This window comes from Leptodactylus fuscus, chromosome 11 (genome assembly GCF_031893055.1).
Source record: "Leptodactylus fuscus isolate aLepFus1 chromosome 11, aLepFus1.hap2, whole genome shotgun sequence".
Classification (NCBI taxonomy): domain Eukaryota; kingdom Metazoa; phylum Chordata; class Amphibia; order Anura; family Leptodactylidae; genus Leptodactylus; species Leptodactylus fuscus.
The window spans coordinates 32,554,219-32,573,712 of NC_134275.1; the positions used below are offsets into that span (position 1 = coordinate 32,554,219).

Consider the following 19,494-nt stretch of genomic DNA (forward strand, 5'->3'; position numbering starts at 1 on the left):
ATGCTGGTGCAAGGCGGGGATGGCACACTGGGAAAAGTAGTGACGGCTAGGGACGGCATAGCGAGGTGCTGCAGCTGCCATCAGGTCACGGAAGGCCTGAGTCTCAACAAGGCTGAACGGCAACATCTCCAGGGCCAGCAGTTTGGAGATGTGCCCGTTTAAAGGGATTCTACCATTAAACTACCTTTTTTTCTAATGAACACGTCGGAATAGCCTTAAGCTTAAGAAAGGCTATTTGTCTCCTACCTTTAGACGTGGTCTCCGCCGCACCATTCTGTAGAAATACCTGTTTTAACTGATATGCAAATGAGCTTTCCGCAGCAATGAGGGCGGGCCAATGCGCTCATTGGCCTTTCAGCGCTGGGACCCGCCCTCATTGCTGCGGAGAGCTCATTTGCATACCGGTTAAAACCGGTATTTCTACGGAACGGAGACCACGTCTAAAGGTAGGAGACGAATAGCCTTTCTTAAGGCTATTCCTACGTGTTCATTAGAAAAAAAGGTAGTTTAATGGTAGAATCCCTTTAAGGCTTGGGCATATGGGTGGGTTGCGCTATATTTTTGCCTGCGCTCAAATGCTTGGGAGATGGTGGGTTGCTGGGAAGAGGCGCATGATGGTGTAGGAGAAGGAGCAGAGGCAGGAAAAGGGGAGGATGAGGGAAAAGTCCCCAAAGAGGCAGAGGCAGATGTGGAGGTGTCCTGGCTGGTAGTCTGGACTGCAGCGACAGCACTGGACACAGTGGAAGAGGCAGTGTCGGCAACGCCGAACGACGATTGTCCAGCGCTTACTCTCTCCCACTGAGCCCAGTGCTTGCCTTTCAAATGACGGCGCATGCCTGAGGTGGTAAGGTTACTTTTTTCAGAGCCGCTACTCAGTTTGGAGTTGCACAGTGTGCAAACCGCACTCAATTTGTCCTCCGCGCATACATTGAAACATCTTCACACCATCGAGGCCTGGATGGGGGAGTTTTTCTTGAGTTGCTAGGACAGGGAACATCTTGGGCCTTGCTGGGTCTGCCCTGGCTTCTGTGAAGCAGCTGTCCTCTGCCTCTGGACATGCCTCTGCCTGTAGACACCTTTTTCAGTGCTGCACTTGCCTCCAGATCTATGCTGCTTTCCCTGCTACACATCACCCCTGCCCAGGTCTGGTCGGTGGCCTCGTCGTCCACCACCTCCTCTTCCAATTCCTCAATCTGCTCCTCCTCCTGCACACCGCACATGACAACAACCTGCACTGATGACAACTGTGTCTCGTCATCATCACGGGTTGCAGGGCCACAACCACTAAATCGCCAGGAGATGGCGGATGCTCCAGTGTTTGGGCATCAGGACACACAAAGTTGTCTGTTACCTCCTGGGATTCAGGAATTGGTTTAACAGAGTGCAAGATGGCAAAAGGACCCGAAAACAGCTCCTGAGAGTATAATGATCGGAGGCTCGGGGAGGTGAGGGAACATTAAAATCAGTATTACCTATCCCAGCTCTGGCATTCTCCAGGCGTCTTTGAGCCTATTTGGTGACGCCTCAGAGGTCACGTGGGCTAAGCCAACGTCATTATGCGTCGCGACGCCAGCCTGGCTCGCGTGATGTCTGTACCAACATTGAAGTGGGCCGAAAGCAGCGAAGAGTAGGCCAGAGCCTGGATCTACAATCAATATATTCTGCAGTCTGAAAAGACCCCAGAGTATAATAATTGTTCATGGGTGGTTCATTATTGGGTAGAATACTGTGTGCAGGGGTCACTGTGGGACATTAAATAGTGTGGATGGGCCGATATGGGACATTATAATGGTTGGAGGGAGCGCTATGAGACATTACATCATGTGGAGGGGCTGCTATGGGACATTATACTGTCTGGAGGCCCCTTTAGAACAGGGTAGTGTAAATGGGGCTTTATACTATGTCAGGGCCAAGAAAGGGGGCTCTATTCTGTGGGGGGCCCCAAGTCAAAAGTTTGCTGGGGGCCTAGTCTTTCCTAGTTATGCCATTGTTCACCGATCATGAGATTTGGGGTGTCTTGTACCTCAATTTGAATTGAGAGGCTGTTAGTGCCATGCCCACACCACTCCATTCATTCCAATGGGACCACTGGAGAGAGGAGAAACACAATGCTCGGCCATGATCTATAGAGCCCTGAAATTAATGGAGTGGTGGTGTGTTCACATCCAGTGGCGTAACATGAACCTCCTGAGCCCCTGATGTACAGTAAAATCTGTAATGGGCCCCTTCCTACCTTGTGCCATTTAAAATAGCGGTATACATTATGTGGAAGAGTGGATATGGGGTATTGTGTTATTACTCTGTGGATATGGGATAATGTCTTGTTACTCTGTGGCTATTGGGCAATGTCTTGTTACTCTGTGGATATGGGTTAATGTCTTGATACTTTGTGGATATGGGGTAATTTCTAGTTATTCTGTAGATATGGGATAATGTCTTGTTATTCTGTGGATATGGGGTATTGTCTTGATACTTTGTGGATATGGGGTAATGTCTTGTTACTCTGTGGATATGGGGTAATGTCCTGTTACTTTGTGGATATGGGGTAATGTCTTGTTACTCTGTGGATATGAGGTAATGTCTAATTACTCTGTAGATATGGGATAATGTCTTGTTACTCTGTGGATATGGGGTAATGTCTTGTTACTCTGTGGATATGGGGTAATGTCTTGTTACTCTGTGGATATGGGGTAATGTCTTGTTACTCTGTGGATATAGGGTAATGTCCTGTTACTTTGTGGATATGGGGTAATGTCTTGTTACTCTGTGGATATGGGGTAATGTCTTGTTACTCTGTGGATATGGGGTAATGTCTTGTTACTCTGTGGATATAGGGTAATGTCCTGTTATTTTGTGGATATGGTGTAATGTTTTGTTACTCTGTGGATATGGGGTAATGTCTTGTTACTCTGTGGATATGGGGTAATGTCTTGTTACTCTGTGGATATGGGGTAATGTCTTGTTACTCTGTGGATATGGGGTAATGTCTTGTTACTCTGTGGATATGGGGTAATGTCTTGTTACTCTGTGGATATAGGGTAATGTCCTGTTATTTTGTGGATATGGTGTAATGTTTTGTTACTCTGTGGATATGGGGTAATGTCTTGTTACTCTGTGGATATGGGGTAATGTCTTGTTACTCTGTGGATATGGGATAATGTCTTGTTACTCTGTGGATATGGGGTAATGTCTTGTTACTTTGTGGATATGGGGTAATGTCTTGTTACTTTGTGGATATGGGATAATGTCTTGTTACTCTGTGGATATGAGGTAATTTCTAGTTACTCTGTGGATATGGGGTAATGTCTTGTTTCTCTGTGGATATGGGGTAATGTCTTGTTTCTCAGTGGATATGGGGTAATGCTTGGTATTCAGTTAAGAGGCTGCAGAGCTCACCCAAATGCTGCGGCCTCTTCAACTAACTGATCTGTGGGGGTTCCAGGTGTCAGATCCCTGCCGATCACATACTGATGACCTATAATAAGAATAGATTATCAATATGTAAGTCCTGGAAAACCCCTTTAAGGGTACGTTCAGATCTGCTGTAAGATTTATAACCCTGTCCCACTAGTACAAGGATACAGTGTAATAAGTTCAGTGCCAACCCTGGTAAATACTCTAGATGGGTGGGACGTGTGCCAGAATTTTTTTATTTGATACCAGACACCTGAGCCAACGATATTATGACACTGCAGAATTGGGCACAGTGATATCACACGCCAACTGGCATTGACAACTTTAAGACATTCTTGAGTCCAGGGTAAGGATCATATAAATGGAGCTGACTAAGAAGGAATTAGTAAAAAAGAAAGAAATAACTTATACATAGCCTTTAATGCAACCGCTGATGATACCCACTGGTCCTGCACCAGTGACATCGCATACATGAGCCATGTGATCGCTGCAGCCTCAGCAGCCATATGCAGTACAGCAGCATGCTCAACATATGGACAGCTGTTGGCTGCAGGCGTCCTGGTAATGATGTACATGAGTTTTGTGCGCCTTCAAATTCTTAAAGGGGTATTCTGGCCACAACAAAGTTAGTCCTATCCACAGAATAGGCGATAACTTCCTGACTGGTGGGGTTCCAACTGCTGAACCCCCATTAATCACGAGGATAAAGGTTTTTTGAACCCCAGTTTTAAGGGAGTAGGTGGTTGTAAATGGCCACCCTACCTGCTCCATTTGAGCACTGTACCTCAGCTGTCTCCTGTGGTCATTTCAAATGAATGGAGAGGGGTCACATATTTTTTGACCATATGCTCTATTAAAACTGGGGTGCAAAGCACCCCCAATCCAATGAACACTGGGGAACCCAGGATTGGCAACCCAGCAATCAGAGAGTAATCCCATATCCTGTGAAATCAGCACTTTCAGGTCTTGTACGTGCCTTCATTAAAGGTATCCATTATAAGCAACTTAGACAGCGCCCCTTTTGTCCATAGGCTATGTCTGGTATTGCAGCTTACATATATTAACTTGAATAACAACATATTGCCTTCTTTACAAGCACAATAAGCTGGAATAGGCCATGCATGGGTTAATAGGGATTCTAAATACAAATATATTTCTGGTAATATTAAATACACAGCACCCCGAATAGGTTATACTCAGATAGCTGTCACCAAACAAGAGGAAGATGAGACCCCCACGGACTGTTATACCCCAAACCACCCACCCCACCCCCCCATATAGAGGTCACCAACTAAGAGGAAGATGAGACTCCACGGACTGTTATACCCCAAATCAACCCCCTCACTCCTATCTCCCCGCCCCGACTCCAACTCCCCCCCCCCCCCCCCCACACACACACTTTACTAGCTTTGGCAATGCCAAATGTCTTTTCGGACGCGCCAATAAAGCCTATTTCATTTGATTGATTTGATATATGCCTTGTACACACCTACTGTATACATCATTACTAGAGATGAGCGAGTAGTACTCGATCGAGTAGGTATTCGATCGAATACTACGGTATTCGAAATACTCGTACTCGATCGACTACCACTCGCTGTTTGAATGTAAAAGTTCGATGCAGAACCAGCATTGATTGGCCGAATGCTATACAGTGATTCCAAGTACCATGGTACCATGGCTATCTATGACGTTGGCGATCCGCACCTTCTCATGAGATACCTGCCCCATCCTGCAGGGGGCAGACTATTGACTCAAGGTGGCAATTTGTAACCTTCACTTGGCTATGTTATGGCTGGTCAGTCACTTGTCATTTTGCAATTTTTTTTAAACTGTGCCCTCGATTACCAAAAACCGCATACAGTTTTTTTTCCCCCAATGAGTTTCTGATGCCAATTCCTCCATTTCAACTTACTCTAAAGGTTTATTCCCATCTGTATTTGTAAAGTCAATGTGTGGGCATGAGGACGTGTGAATAAGCCCTAAGGTTGCGTTCACATGGTGCAGTTTTTGATGCCATCTTTGATGCAGCTGCCTCATTTTACACGTGAAACTCATTTATTTAACACGAAAACTATTTATTTCGCCTGCAAAATAGAATAAAAAAAAAACTTCACCAGTCTGCATGTAGTATTGCCTGGCCCCAACTGCACCATGTGAATACACCTATAGAGGGAAGAGTCTGGCTGACACCAGAGAATAATAACCTGACTATACAGAGTCCCGGGCGGGAGGGGGCGCTGCTCACAGCTGTCATCTCTCCTCCCTCCCGCCCGGTGACGCTGTGGTGACATGGCCGCTCCTCCCCGGCCGCTTCTGCTTGTCTCTCAGCCCGCATCTCTGCCCTGACATCGGCGTCTCGTCCATTGCTGGGGTCTCTCCCCGGGTGTGTGTCACCTCGTGCCGCCGCAGCTGTCTCCCGGCCATCTCCCACCCTGCTGCCAGCTGTCTGCCCCCCTCCTCCCCTCTCCTCCGTCCCCCTGTCTCTCCTCGCTCATTATGTCTCCTCTCCTCCCCACTGCCTCTCCAACTCTGCTGACATGAGCTCCAAGAAAGGTGAGGACCCCAGGACATAAACCAGAGAGGGGGGACCCCAAGACAGGACATAGCCAGAGAGGGGGGACCCCAGGACAGGACACAGCCAGAGAGGGGGGACCCCAGGACAGGACATAGCCAGAGAGAGGGGACCCCAAGACAGGACATAGCCAGAGAGGGGGGACCCCAGGACAGGACACAGCCAGAGAGGGGGGACCCCAAGACAGGACACAGCCAGAGAGAGGGGGGACCCCAAGACAGGACACAGCCAGAGAGAGGGGGGACATCAGTAAGGGACACAGCCAGAGAGAGGGGGGACCCCAAGACAGGACACAGCCAGAGAGGGGGGACCCCAGGACACAGCCAGAGAGAGGGGGGACCCCAAGACAGGACACAGCCAGAGAGGGGGACCCCAAGACAGGATACAGCCAGAGGAGGGGGACCCCAGGACATGAACCAGAGAGAGGGGACCCCAAGACAGGACACAGCCAGAGAGGGGGGACCCCAGGACAGGACACAGCCAGAGAGGGGGGACCCCAAGACAGGATACAGCCAGAGGAGGGGGACCCCAGGACATGAACCAGAGAGAGGGGACCCCAAGACAGGACACAGCCAGAGAGGGGACCCCAAGATAGGACACAGCCAGAGAGGGGGGACCCCAGGACAGGACGCAGCCAGAGAGGGGGGACCCCAGGACAGGACGCAGCCAGAGAGGGGGGACCCCAGGACAGGACACAGCCAGAGAGGGGGGACCCCAAGACAGGACACAGCCAGAGAGAGGGGGGACCCCAAGACAGGACACAGCCAGAGAGGGGGGACCCCAAGACAGAACATGAGCCAGAGAGGGGGGACGTCAGGAAAGGACACAGCCAGAGAGGGGGGACCCCGGGACACAGCCAGAGAGTGGGGGACCTCAGGACATGAGCCAGAGAGAGGGGACCCCAAGGGCATGGCCAGCTAGAGAGGGGGGCCCCAAAACATGACCCTGCCAAAGATAGGGGACTCCAAGACAGGACACAGTCAGAAAGGGGGGACCCCAAGACATGAGCGACGCAGAGATAGGGGACCTCAGGACATGAGCTTGCAGAGAGGGGGGACCTCAAGCTAAAAAGGGAGGGGGAGGACAAGATAGGAGACAGCCAGAAAGGGGAACCCCTGGAAATGAGCCATCCACAGAGTGGGGACCCCTGGATATGACACAGTCAGTAAGGGGGCACAGTCAGCCCTGACCTGGGGAGGTGAGGGTATATATACTATGTATATAGTGTGTGGGCATTGCCATATGCTCCAGTCTGTAGTATACAGGTTCACACTCACTATAATATTAGGCTATATTGCCTTCAGTGGCTGTAGTGTCTGTGTCAGCCATCTTCTTATGTCCTAATAATGGGATTTTAATACTTTCATTGAATGGTGACCATGTGACTGGCGTCTGTGCCCGCTCATTTACCATTGCCTGCTTTAGTTTCAGGTAACAGTTCTGGAAAGAAGAGCAAGAAGAAGCAAAGAAAGCACAAGAAGGCATCAGAACGGGAGATACCGGGGCTACCGGAGGCGCGCAGCCCCAGTCTAGATAGTCAGACTGGGTACGTATGCCCAGGCCATCTGACCAGTCACTTGGCATATTGCTATCTCGTGTGGCATGTGAGCTGATGTCAGGTCTTAGAGCAGCACTGACCTCATTTCATATGAATGCACATATATAGAAATACTTGTGCTTATGTGTGGGTGTATATGTGTGTAGGATTTACATGTATGCATGTACATAGGTTTCACATGTATATGTGTGCTCATGTGCAGACGTGTTCATATATGTAGGGTTTACTACATACATGTGCTCATTTATATGCAATATACCTGTGTGTACAACGTGTGCATGTACAATAATGTATGTGCATATGAGTGCTTGTCTATATATAGTGTTTGTTCATTTATATAGGTAATATACATGTACAGTGTACCTGTGCTCCTTCCCTTAATACTGAATTTACACATTTCCGTGCTCTTATGTATACGTGTGCACGCTACATGCCTATGAGTGCTTATTTACATGTAAGCTACATTTATATGCATGCACATACAGTAAATGGTATATACAATCACAAGTGGGATAGGGCATTTACGTGCGCATGTATGCCTCTGTTTGTATGTATATATGGACTTGGCGATGTGTCACACAAGGGGCACCGGGTTCAGTTCATCTTGGCTAAGTTGGGCTTGGTAAATTGCGCATGAATGCAGCTTGAGGCTGAAGCCCCACATTGTGGAAACGCTGTTTTTGTTGCAGTTTTTTTGAGCCGAAGCCAGGAGTGGATTGGGCGTCAGGGAGAAGTATAAGAATTTCTTCTATATTCCACGTTCCTTATGTAGCCATTCTTGGCTTTGGCTTAAGAAAACGCTACAAAATCTGCAACTAAAAAAGCTGCGGGGCCTTAGCCTACAGATTCCTGACACTTTTCAACATAGAAACTCCCATACAGTTGGGGCCACACGGTGGCTCAGTGGTTAGCACTGCAGCCTTGCAGCGCTGGAGTCCTGGTGTTCAAATCCCGCCATGGGCAAAAAACCATCTGCAAGGAGTTTGTATGTTCTCCCCGTGTTTGCATGGATTTCCATCCCATATTCCAAAAAAAAAAAAAGACATACTGATAGGGAAAAATGTACATTGTGAGCTCTATGTGGGGCTCACAATCTACATAAAAAAAAAAAAAAAAAAAGAAACTCCCATACAGTTGTGTTGTGCCTTCTGTACCTACATAGTGAGCCCCCCAAAGCTATCTGAAAGGGGGTCCTGGTTAGTTCAGACCCTACTGATCTTAGCCTGGGCAGTATCTTTGTGCGTTTGCTTTTCCCATTGGCTTACTTTTTCGCACATGATAGCGTCACTTGGTGAGGTTCTTAGGTCAGCTTGTGTATATAGATCGATAGGATAGGTATAGATATGATTAACCCTCTACCTCCGAACAACTGTCACTGTAAGGGATCCTGTCACGCCATAAAATGGCCCCTGAATTTGTCACTAAGGCCTCCTCTTCCCTAACATGGTTAGTAGGAAGCGTTTCATATGTCCCCTCTGCTATAGGTCCAGGGTATACGTGGCACACACTGACAGGCACATCAGGGTACTGTTGTGTACATTTTAGTAAAGCTATATATGGTTCGCTGATGTCTATTCTTGGTGACATGTTTCCTTTAACCGCCTGTAGTCTAGTAATGGGACAATGTATGGGATGTCTTCAAGAAACTTACATGATTGCTAAAGAAGGATTCTGAAGGTCACGTTGTACCCCCAGCTGGTACAGGTGGCACTTTAATGTGGGATTAATATGGTTAGATTGTATATGGCAGACTCTTGTACATCCAGGCGGTATATAGCGGTGCTATTGCTTGCAGTGTTCCTTTTACTCAGTGCCTGGAAGGTGGTTTGTTGCTTATCCAGGCTTTGCGCGCTGGAGCTCTGCACTGGATCCCAACCCCCACCGGCCCACGGCAGCTGCTGTGTATTTATAACCCTGATGCTGCTGCCAATCTATCTGTGAGCTGTGAAATCATCACGGCCCCATTGAAAGCCAGGAAATACATTGCAGTGATTTCTGCCTGCCCGGCTGGCTTACAGAATTGTGTATACAGTAGGTCTGCAATATCATGGGCTTGTCAGCACAGCATTGTGGGTGGATATAGACCCTGCAGCTGGATGACATGCTGGGGAGAGGAGTTGTATAGGGGATGGAAGCCGGGGGCACAGACTGCTGGATGTATAGGGCAGCTGCACAGTCATATTCCTACAGAGTTTGCAAATCACAGGATTCAGTGACTTGGGGGAATTGCATAAATAGCAGTCGCTTTCATAGACATCATTGAATGTTATATGACATATATGGCTTGGAGAGAATGTGCAGGGGTTCAGTCTGTTTATTTCTGATTTCTGCAGGCTTCATCAATCACTTGAAGAGAGGGGTCCAAGTTCCCCACTTCTCATAGTATAGAGGTGTTTGAATGGTTTGGAGGTGGAACATGTGCCCTGCCGCACCATTTACTGTCAATGTGGGTGATGGGAGCAGCCAAGTGCGGCATTTAACTGTTTCCATTTCCTGTATAGTCACTGAATGGGGTGTCAAGGAGCGTGTGCGACCAAAAGCCTCTCTGGTGAAGTATGAGGGAACGGAGGGTTCAGGACACCTGTTTTAGTGATCAGTGGGGTGCCAGTGATCAGACATTTATCACCTACCCTTTAAACACAGATTACCTGTCTTTAGGATAGGATATCCATGTTTGGTAGGAGTCTTACCTTGGGATCCCCACAAATCAGCACAGCGACGGGATGGCAGGGCATCGCTTCCCCACCATTGTTAGCAATTGCTGTGTCTGGTACTGCACTGGGGCCCCGGGGCCCCTTCATTGATTACTAGCGACCCCTGCGATCAGAACCCCCCCACACACACCGGTTGATATAAAATGATGCATTTACACTGCAATGTATGGAGTGGGATTTCTGGTAGATGCCTCTGATGCATGTTGGTGTGTAGGCCTACTTCAGTATAGCTTGCCCATATGCCTTCATATATACCATGAAGAGTAGGTTTATACTGCTACATCATGCGCTTTTCTGTTCAGTAAAAAAAAAAGTCAATGTATTGTTACCCGATGGAGGTTAAAAGGACCCTCTAGACCTTCTCTGTGTGAGTGGAGACCTATGGACATGTTGGACTTTGGGCTTTCCCAATGAAGATGGCACGCATAGATGCGAATATGCCCCAAACTTCCAGAACTGCTTAGTTAAGAGAATGAAGGTCACTACGACCTTGACAGCACCAACCACTAGACAATATTGAGGATGTGGTAACCCCTTCATTCTATGCAATATGCCACATGTAGCCCTTGCCCTGCAGTCTATACACATGCCCTGAGTACAGTTGGCGCTGTATGGTACGGGTGACTGGTATCTGACTGCAGGCGGCAGAATCTGACCAGTCAATGTCTGGACCCAGCAGTCTCCATGGAGGTGGTAAACCTGTCATTTCTGAGCGGAGTGTCTCTTTAATATTAGCAGAGGAGGATGAGAAAGGTTATGTGCTGGGTTACATGTAGTTTTATTATTTGTCATGGCTTCCCCTGTCTCATATAAGTACCTATACAGACTGAAGCTCCCTACAAATATAGTCTTGGTGTCCTGGTAAATGCAAATGGGCATCACACCGTAAGCAAAGTGAGGAAAGCCTGTAACATCCGTCCTAGTTCTCAGCCCTTATCTTATTAAAATAGCCTGACCTCCTGGAATAGACGTGCGCTATAGCACCCACACATGAATTAAAGGGCTAGTCCGCTTCTACATAACGCTTTCCATATAACTGGTGTGAGTAGCATGTATAGGACCATTAAGGGGCAACCATTTCAGTGACTTCCACATGACAGTACCTGCACAGACTATACACTCATCTACTATGTAACTATGTATGTAACCTCAGGTGTTCTGCACATGGTCATAGTGTGTCTGAATATTCCGGCTGCAGATCCCATTCCCATCTTGAGTCTAATGACCCCAAGTTATAGCATCATGGATCCCACGGATCAGATCATTTGACCCACTTTCAGGCTGAAGTTTGCAACCGTGACGCAGACCCCTTCTGGCTGAGTGGAGGAGGACTTCTACTAGTCTGGCTACAGAGGTCTATAATAAGACTGTGTTCAGATGACGCATGCACCGCTATTATTGGTGACGGATACCATTAGAAATCTGTAGGGGCCCTGTATACTTACAGTGACATGGCTTCAGTTACAATGGAGATGTGAATAGAGCCAAAGGATGAGAGAGGAGACCAAGGGGCAAAGGATGTAATGGAGAACACAGCAAAATCACAAAAATGGGATCCGGGAAGAGGATTGGGACAAGGGCGATATCCACCCACAGTTGTAAAATGTGTTGCGGATGTTTAGCAAGGAAGACGACTATCTGGAGAGAAATTGTCTCCCCTGCCTAGTAGGAGGACATGGGAAAACTTAAAGAGGTTTATCTAATGATCTTTAATATAGGTCATGACTATGTGATTGATGAGGATCTGACACCCAGGACCCCCAGATGAGTTTCTTCCGCGTCCTCTTTACTGAATACTAAGCACAGCGCCGTACATTGTATAGTGGCTATACTTAATATTGCAGCTCAGCCCCTTCACTTGAATGGGACTGAGCTGCTGCTGTACCATGTGATTGAGAAACATAAAAAAGGACACTGTGGCCTTTTCAAACAACTGATAATGGGGGTCCCAGTTGTCAGGTCCCCAATGACACATTAATGACCCATCTTAGGATACGTCCATGTGTATGTCTTGCAAATCCCCTTTCAAGAGAACTTGTCAACTTTCATGACTTGCCTGTATTACTAAATACTTGTATACCTGTGATATAACAATTCCACAGCATCTTACAGGGTGTGGTGCCTTTCCTCTGTTATTCCTACAGGCCAGTTATGAAGAAATGTACAGGTTGGCGTTACCACGTGGGGGTGTATCCCTATGCGGTCTGACATTGTCCAGTCCGTGCTGCCAGCCTGTGAATGAACACGTCAGTAATAGTAAGGGGGATGCTAATACCCTCTTATCAGTTTCTGCATACATTTCCATGAGGAATAACTGAGGAACAGCACAAGAAAACGTTCTAATAAAAAGATGCTTCAGAATTGTAATATAATAGGGCAGTGATGATGAATCTTTTAGGGACCGAGTGCCCAAACTGTAACCCAAAACCCTCTAAATTATAGCAAAGTGCCAACACGGCAATATATCCTTAATAATATGTGTATCCACAATGGCGGACAATTATGGACCCGGATCTATCCACATGATAGGTCATCAATATGTGATCTGTCGGGGTCTGACGCTCGGACGCTGACTAGTAGACGAGCAGCATGTCCAGCATCACTGCTGTATAAGTAGGAATGGTGCAGTAGCGCCATCCACTGCATAGTGGTGGTCCCGGTGAACTGCCCAGAGCCTGCTAGAACATGATGACCCTCACAGATGACATACCAATGACCCATCCTGGGGATAGGTCATGAATACGAAAGCTCGATTTGAGGCTGGAATGGGGGGTGAATATTGGGGACCTGGGTTTAGGTTTCACTTGTGTGCTTTACTTCCTTCTGCACAACATGTCGGCTTTCTATGTGTCTGATAAAGGAAGATTGAATTGTAACAGGACCTGCATTATTCTCTGTACTACGCTGCAGATGGTGTTGGCGCTACAGTAGTATATGTATGGTATTATTGGGTGGTATGTTACGTTTGATTACAAGCCATTGCCGGGACGTTGCGATGGTCGAACCAAAATAACCAGCTAATCCGGGGGGAATCTTATTAGGCTCTGTAATTGGACGTGTTGGTAAATCCCATCAGCCAATCACTGCCGGGTGTGCACGCGGCCGTCTGACAGCGCCACTCGCTCTAGTATTCAGTTGTTTGGTCTGGTTCTTATAAATCTGGATACGTTCCATCTTCTTCACTAACTGCAGCCAAATTGGCCGCTGATCAAGACTCTCGTAGCATCCAGAATATATATATATAATAATAGACACCAGCAGGTTTCTTCCTCACTGTATAAAAGCATAGGATAAAACTGCCGCCATATAACCCTTTATACTGCGGGGGGTAAATTGGGTGCAATAATAAAACTACAGGCTGTAATGTTGCAGCAGGTGCCATGTCCGCCTTCATTGTTGATCGTGTACAGCGCCATACTTTTAGTAGTGGCTATGCCTGATATTGCATCTTAGAGCAGCTCAGTCCCTTTCAAGGTAATGGGACTGTTCTTCTATACCTACCGTAAACATCTGTGTGTAGTAAGTAATGGGGGGCTGTGGTGTTCGTTGCATGGCCACCTTTCCATGTTTGCAGTTATGACAGTAAGGGTGTGTTCACATAGCAGAATTTCACAATGGTTTTGAAAATTTCATATATAGTTTAAGGAATTTTTTGATGGAGTTGCTGGCAGACACCTCTCGTCGATAAACCATCCAGCATAATCCCCGCATTTCTCTTGGCTCGTCTGGGATCTGACAGCTGACAGGCTTCATACACGTCAATGAGCTGCTACAGAGGTTGAGCCAAGTTTACACATGATTCCTTATCCACAGGGTTGTTCATGACTCCTATACTGATATCTTTTGGACAGGTCATCAGTATACACTCGGTGGGCTCCAACACTTGGGACCCCTGACGCTCAGTTGGCTGAAGAGGCCACAGCTTTTGGGTGAGTGCTGCAGCCTCTTCACCGAATACCAATCACAGCGTCGTACGCTGTGTAGTGGTTGGGCTTGGTATTGCAGCTCAGCCTCTTCATTCACTTGAATGGGACTGAGCTGCTGCTGTACCATGTGACCAATGAACATGTTGTCATCGGCTCAGGGAAGAGGCTGCAGTGCATGTGAGTACTGCGCCACTTCACTCAGTTGATCTGTGAGGGACCCGGTTGCTGGACTTCTACCGATCACTCATTGTTAGGTCAAAGAAAACCCCTTTAAGAAAAACTTTAATATTAAGGGCAACTTTGCACGGACTGATGCATTCGGATGATACTTGGAATGACATCTTAGTGTATTCACATCTATGGGGTCTTCCGATTCATTCTGTTGCGATGACACGGAGTAGAATAGAACCTGCCCTATAATCATCTGGAACGGAATGAGTCGGAAGCCCCTATAGAGCTCCATGCACTGGGATGACACGGAGATGTCCTTCTGACTATCACACGAGTGCACGCTGCTGCTAAATTTATTAACTTCTAATCGTCTGAAATGTAAATCTGGTTGTATTCAAGGGACTTGCACTCAAAGTTTCTTCTGCCTTTTCACCCTGTCAGGATCGTTCCTCCGAGCTGAGTTATTGTGACTCGAGGCTAGTGACCGCTTATGTCTTATTCTTTCTTACCAATTTCTAGAATATTTTTCTTATGTTTTCTTGCAGTATCACTGACACCAGTCTACAGGATGTGCCCATGTCCCCAGGACCCCCTCCTACACCACCCACGCCAGTGCTGCCTCCTCCAGGGCCCCTGGGCTCGGACAATGAGGAGCAGGAAGATCCTGGAGATTATTGTAGAGGTGAGAAGATAAAATACTGCTATGTATATACATTGTGAACCATTTTATGTTCAGGGAGCCTCTTAAAGGAGTTTTCCAGGACTATTGACTTGGTATTGACTGCTGTGGCCTCTTCACTACTTTCCAGGCACAGCACCATATATTGTTTAGTGGCTGTGTTTGGTATTGAGGCTAAAAGATAGCCCATGTTTATGGACAGTCTTAGGCTCTGTGTCAATTTGGAGGTAGGATCTTCCATTAGGGGGTCTGTAAGATTTATCAGAATAGCAATAAACAATATAGTTCTTGCACCACATCACAGAAATTCTGATGGAGCTCAACAAGCACCATTATAAGGCTACGTTCACATTGACGTTGGAGTCCTGCACACACATCTGCTGCTTTCATTTTATAAGCAACGCAGACTTGAAGAGCTCCATTGCAGTGAATGGGATCCGTCTAGCTCCTTATGCCATCTGCCTGTCCGTTGTTCTGCTCCTTTAACAGACAGCCGATGCTATTGTGAATCTAGCCTAATGCAGTGGGATCCATCTGTTGCCATTTGGATGCATTGTGTAATGATTCTGACCCCTCGTCACGGCTTTCATGGGAATAGAAGCCGTGATGCCAGTGTGATCAGAGCCTTATATACCAGTTTTAGCATTTAAAATGTTACATGCTTTTGTGTTTATTTCCCTCTTCTAGGAGGCTACTACCCAGTTAAAATTGGAGACCTTTTTAATGGGAGATACCATGTAGTGCGAAAACTTGGCTGGGGCCACTTCTCCACCGTATGGCTGTGCTGGGACCTCCAGTAAGTGTATGATAGAAATTTCCTTATCCTGATACATAACTTATATCTTCTATCTCTAGACTTTCAGGATTCGTAGATGTTTCTGCTTCATATTATACATTGTGTTACTTTCTATTAGAACCTATGGAAAGGGGTCGTCCTTTTAAGGCAATCCGAAAATGAGAAATGGATGATACAAATAAGCCTGTGATAATCCGGAGCCCATTGTATGTTTCAGGGGTAGACAGAAAATCCTGCAGAAGACACAGAGGATTCCCTCCTACTCATCTGCTCCATTTTCTGCCAGGAGAGGGACGATAGCGTAGGGTTTAGCCAGTGGGGTGGAACTTAAAGGGATTCTCCAGATATCATTCCAAACACAGAGGCAGCCGGGCAGAGCTTAAAGCTAAAAACCAAATCATACTTATTTCTCCCCAGCACTCTTTTGTTCAGCACCCATCCCTCTTCTCTATGGTGCCAACTGGCCTTAGTAAACATGAAGAGGCTCACATGACTGCTGAGGCTAAGCCCTGGTTTTAGTTGATGCTAGAGAGGGACCAGTCATGTCACTCAAGTTTGTCACCGGTCCCTCACCAGCAACAGGTGAGGCCAATGGTCATGTGAGACTCTTCACTTCTGGACTGGCCTGCAACCAAAGTGGAGGAAAAGGATACCAACAGAGTGCCAGGGATAGTTGAGTATAATGTTTTTTGTTTTATGGCCACCCCTGAGTTTGGAATGCTTTCTAGAAAACCCCTTTAAGGCTGGGCCTGACGTGGTGTAAATGTAGCATTTTATAAAATCCCATCTACACATTGTGGAAAATTATGCAGAGCGGGCATGCTGTGATTTCTAAAAGCATTGCGGTTTTGGAAACTGCAGCATGTCAATTATACCTACGGAAATGCCAGCGCTTTCTCTATAGGTATAATGGAAGCAGGAAGTCTGCAGAGGAAAACTCCAGGGATTTTCTATGAAAAGCGCTGCGTAAAAAACGCGATGCGTTGCTGCCACGATTTTCCTGCAGTTCTGTTTTGCTGCGGCCCGTTATATGGGGCTTTAGCTTAAAAAATTGATGTTCTTCTGCAGACAGTTCAGAGGGGAGAAGCTCCTGCTGCAGCCAGACACCGAGTAATGAGGAGGGGAAGGGGGGACATGGCTGATCACTGGGACACAGAGAGAGTATGAAAAATAAATAAAATAGGATCATAGGAGAAGACATTAAGGGAGGGAATGTTGGGGTATTTCTTTAATTTTTTGTGCACGTCTATGTGTAGTATTACTTATACATTGTGATGACCTGTATTAAGTTACCCATGTTCTATATTAATCTCTTGGTGTTTCTGAGTGCAGGAGGAAGCGTTTTGGAGCCCTTAAAGTGGTGAAGAGCGCTGTACATTATACAGAGACAGCCATAGATGAGATCAAACTGCTGAAATGTGTAGGTATCACTATCCAATCAGGCTGCGAGGACTGTCATTGATACACTGCTGACCTGATGTGCCCTCCTCTACTTCAGTCCTGACTTGCTCCCTGCAGTCTCAGCTCTCACCTCATGACGCAGCAGTAAGTCACTTGTGCCACCTTCTCCGCTGTCTTCTCAGGTTAGAGACAGTGACCCGAGTGACCCCAAGCGAGAGATGATTGTGCAGCTTATTGATGACTTCAAGATATCCGGTGTGAATGGTGTACGTATCCTTCAGAGCAGTGCTGAGAGATGTGGAGAATCTGCGTAGCAATTTGGGTGGATGGTAAAACACACGATAGGGGGGTGGGTTTCTATGGATGTACTTCCTTAACTATGCCAGATGTCTGCATGGTGCTGGAGGTGCTCGGACACCAGCTACTGAAGTGGATCATCAAGTCTAACTATGAAGGACTCCCCTTACCGTGTGTGAAGAGCATCATACGTCAGGTACGTTCTTATCCACTCTAAAGCTGGCCATACACATTCGCTTCAAGGGATATTCCAGGACCTTTTTTTTTTTTTTTTTTTTAAACTGTTTATTTAAAGGATTTTGTCAATAAAGAAGAACAACAAGGACAATAAACCTGTATCGTTCCAAGAAAAAATGCAAATGACGCTAGGTTCACACTAGCGTTCGGGTCTCCGTTCTCAGCTTTCCGTCTTCTGCAGGCAGAAGACGGAAAGCTGTCAGAGCGGGAGCGGCGGTGAGCGTTTTATGCTCTCCATCACAAAACCGTTTTTTTAAAACCGGAAACAGAGTACTGCATGTCCGACTCTGTGTCTGATTTAAAAAAAAACGGTTTTGTGGTGGAGAGCATAAAACGCTCACCGGCGCTCACAGCTGGACATCTTTCAAACCTATTCAAATGAATGTGTATGAAAGAGTCCTGCAGGTTTCCGTCTCCTGCCTCTGTTTTGTGCAGGAAACGGAAACCTGCAGAACAGAGACCGGGGCGCAGATGTCAACGAGCCCTAAGATAGCAGTACAATACACCAATAAAACAATAGCAAGTAATAAAAAGCACAAGGAAAACGATCCAGACAAAGTAAAGAGACAACGACAAGGAAGGGTAAGACTAGACAGGAAAACACAAGGAGAAAAAAAAGAAAAAACAAAGAAATAGGTATACAGACACACAAAATAGTAGGTCAAAAATAGACCAAAACTCGTAAAAGGAATATACAAACTTTAATAGTATCACATTAAAAAGTTATACAAAATATATGATGCGAGTAACACACAGATAAATGTACAAAAAAGAGCACAGCATTGAGTACTTTTAGACAAGAAAAAATGGCCACAAAGTAGATTGTAAAAGACTTAATCAGCGGCAGCAGAGGTTACACAGCAGGTCTATCATATTAATAAATGGAAGTACAGCTTACCCATGATATAAACCACGTAAATAGAAGTAGGAGGGCAATAATAGGAAACGCAGACTCGCACCCCGGGTGCTTACATGTTGTTATATTATTTTACTTTTAGCTTAATTGCGCTCTTACCTTATTGCACTTTGCACTATATATACTATAGGATAAATTTGGCTCCTTCTGGTAGCATTTGTATAATCTGGCCTTATACTTTAGCTTACCTTGCTGGTTCATGTGGTGGTGTTTACCACTCACGTGTAACTACATCTAATAACTATCCTGGGCAGTATTGGACTCTTTGCTGTGCTCTTTTTTGTACATTTATCTGTGTGTTACTCGCATCATATATTTTGTACTAGCTGGTACCCGCGACTTCGTCTGCGGTGATTGTAGAAGTGGGTATATACAGGCGCGGGTAAGGTTTTCGTACTGTGTATAAGGTATGGGATATGAAATGTAACTGTGTATCTTGTTTTTGCTGTAATTCTGAGAACACATGAGACTTTTGTGTTGAATGTAATTATTATTTCAGCTGCTATACGGTGCTCTGAGAAACTGTACATAGTGTCTTTGGGACAGAGGTATTACAAGTGAATATACTTCGATATACGACATGTAAGTTTTGGGCACAGGATACTCTTGAGCAAGCAACATAAAGTCTGGCCCTGTGTATGACAGTTCAGTAACTCCATGTGCCTCTTATTAATAGCAATTAACCCCATCATGTCCCTCACATTAACCCTTGTGTAAGAGTTACTGATATGTGAGTACTTGGAGGTAATAATTAAGTATCTTCATTATTGAGGTCTTTTATTAGTACCTCCATGTCTCACATATTAGTAA

The 19,494-nt window shown here is 46.3% G+C and overlaps 1 protein-coding gene across 1 annotated transcript in view; it reads left to right on the forward strand.

The window, feature by feature from the left end:
• The first annotated feature begins 5,701 nt into the window (after positions 1-5,701).
• The window catches only part of SRPK3 (SRSF protein kinase 3), a 35,838-nt gene continuing 22,045 nt past the window's right edge, over positions 5,702-19,494 (forward strand). The window contains exons 1-7 of the mRNA XM_075259622.1: positions 5,702-5,970; positions 7,415-7,535; positions 14,904-15,040; positions 15,725-15,833; positions 17,166-17,253; positions 17,417-17,504; positions 17,621-17,727. Of these exons, the coding sequence (XP_075115723.1) occupies positions 5,955-5,970; positions 7,415-7,535; positions 14,904-15,040; positions 15,725-15,833; positions 17,166-17,253; positions 17,417-17,504; positions 17,621-17,727 (666 nt within the window). The 5' untranslated portion in view covers positions 5,702-5,954. The remainder of the gene's footprint in view (positions 5,971-7,414; positions 7,536-14,903; positions 15,041-15,724; positions 15,834-17,165; positions 17,254-17,416; positions 17,505-17,620; positions 17,728-19,494) is intronic.